This window comes from Arachis ipaensis, chromosome B08, assembly GCF_000816755.2.
Source record: "Arachis ipaensis cultivar K30076 chromosome B08, Araip1.1, whole genome shotgun sequence".
In the NCBI taxonomy this organism is placed as follows: domain Eukaryota; kingdom Viridiplantae; phylum Streptophyta; class Magnoliopsida; order Fabales; family Fabaceae; genus Arachis; species Arachis ipaensis.
The window spans coordinates 92,281,585-92,283,430 of record NC_029792.2 but is presented as its reverse complement, the minus strand read 5'-3'; the positions used below and the strand labels follow the sequence as shown (position 1 = coordinate 92,283,430).

General features: G+C 35.0%; 1 protein-coding gene across 1 annotated transcript; it reads right to left on the bottom strand.

Moving 5' to 3' along the window:
* Positions 969 to 1,430, bottom strand: LOC107611235 (zinc finger CCHC-type and RNA-binding motif-containing protein 1-like). The gene has a single exon (XM_016313187.1). The coding sequence runs from the start codon at positions 1,428 to 1,430 to the stop codon at positions 969 to 971; it is 462 nt and encodes a 153-aa protein (XP_016168673.1).

Sequence of the window (1,846 nt, the reverse complement as noted above, 5' to 3'; positions counted from 1 at the left end):
CTTGGGTTAACTAACCCGGGATTATCAACTGAAAATCCACTATCAAGAGCAACCTTGCTACAGAACACTTGGTAATCCAAAGAAGTACTGGACACCAAGGCCTCAAGGAAAGAAAATAACAAGCCATATGCCTGTGGTGTGCATGTATAGGGGAGAGAGACTTGAGGGAGTAAGCCCTTAGGGGTGTTTCAACACTTAGCACCTTGAACCAACTGGTTCGGGAGTGTTGGCTGAAAGCTTAAGGTTACAAACAACATTGTAAGTTTGGTTTCCTACTTTTCTTTTTTCAATGAAGCATTGTAAGAAAGAGTGACCAGTTTTCTTACAATTAGCGCAATGATTTCCTGATGCATATTGTTGAAATTGATTTAGATTTTTACGATGAAAATGATTAAAAGGTTGAGGTTTTTTTATTTTTGGAAAATGATAATTTCTTTTGACAAAGTAATTTTTGTTGTTATGGTTCCTTTTTGCAAAAGCATTCAAACTAGAATTTTTGAAAGCATATGGGTTTTTTGAAGATGAGGTTCTATTGTGAAAAGATAGATTTTTGAACGTAACCTCATTGGTTGAAATATAGCCTAGACCCAACTTGTTTGACATAGGTTTCGTTCTTGAAGATGATGCAATTTCATCAGAATAGAGTTTTTCAGATTCTTCTTCATATATTGGAATATGTCCTAAATCAGATTTGTTGATGATGGACTTTGTTTTCGAAGAAGAGGCCATGAAATTCTTAGAAGAACTATTAAAAACTGCATTATCTTTTGTCACATATCCTAAACCAGATTTTTCAAACAATGGTCTTTGATTTGGAAGTAATTTGTCCAAGTTGCTAGAACTTTGAGCTAATTTTGCTAAATCACAATTCAATCTTTTAATCATTTCATTTAATCTTTCATTTTCAGCAATAAGTTCTTGAGAAGAATCCACAATGTGCTTTCCTTTTAGTTTCTCAAGTTCAGATTTCAGAAATCTGTTTTTTCAATAATATCCAATGCACATTCGGTTTCTATCACTTTTTCTTTCAAGAAATCATTTTCAGCTTTCAACATTTCTTTTTCAGATTTATATTTATTGTATTTTTCCAGGAATTTTGCAGAATTTAGTGTGAGATCATCAATTATGACATGTAAATCATCTATGTGCAAGTCATAGTAATTTACCTCATCAAGTTGATCTTCCCCAACCATGAAGCAGATTTGAGCTTCGCCTTCTGAGTCCTCTTCCTCATCCGAATCATTTTCAAGATCTTCCCAAGATGTCATGAGCACTTTCTTCTTTTCTTTCTTTCCTTTGTCCTCCTTTTTAAGTTTCGGACAGTTGTACTTGAGATGCCCAGCCTCCTTGCAGTTGTGACAAACCACTTTGCTCATGTCCTTTTTGTACTCCTTTGAACTTGATCCCTTGTACTTGCCTTTGTTCCTCATTAGCCTTCTAAGTCCCCTAGCAAAAAATAAAAGTTCATCATCTGAAAAACTGTCACTAGACTCACTTTTTTTATTCAACTTTTGATTTAAGGGTTATTCCCTTTTTCTTTGAGTCTTGGTTTGTGTGTATGGTTTTATAGGCAATGAGTTTCCCTCTCAGCTCATCATAGGTTATGGGACTTAGATTATTACTCTCGGCTAGGACAGTGGCTTTTGTTTCCCATTCCTTTGTGAGGCTTCTAAGGACTTTTCTCACTAGGGTTTGTTCTGTGTGAGTTAAACCCATAGCATCAAGGCTGTTTATTATGATTGAGAATCTCTCAAATATTTCATCAATACTTTCTCCATCCTTCATGTTGAATATCTCATACTCTTTTCACAGCATATCAATCCTCGTTTTTTTGACTTGCTTGGTG

Coding starts and splice junctions, on each gene's coding strand:
- LOC107611235 (XM_016313187.1), bottom strand. CDS start 1,430: ATGAGGAACAAAGGCAAGTACAAGGGATCAAGTTCAAAGGAGTACAAA.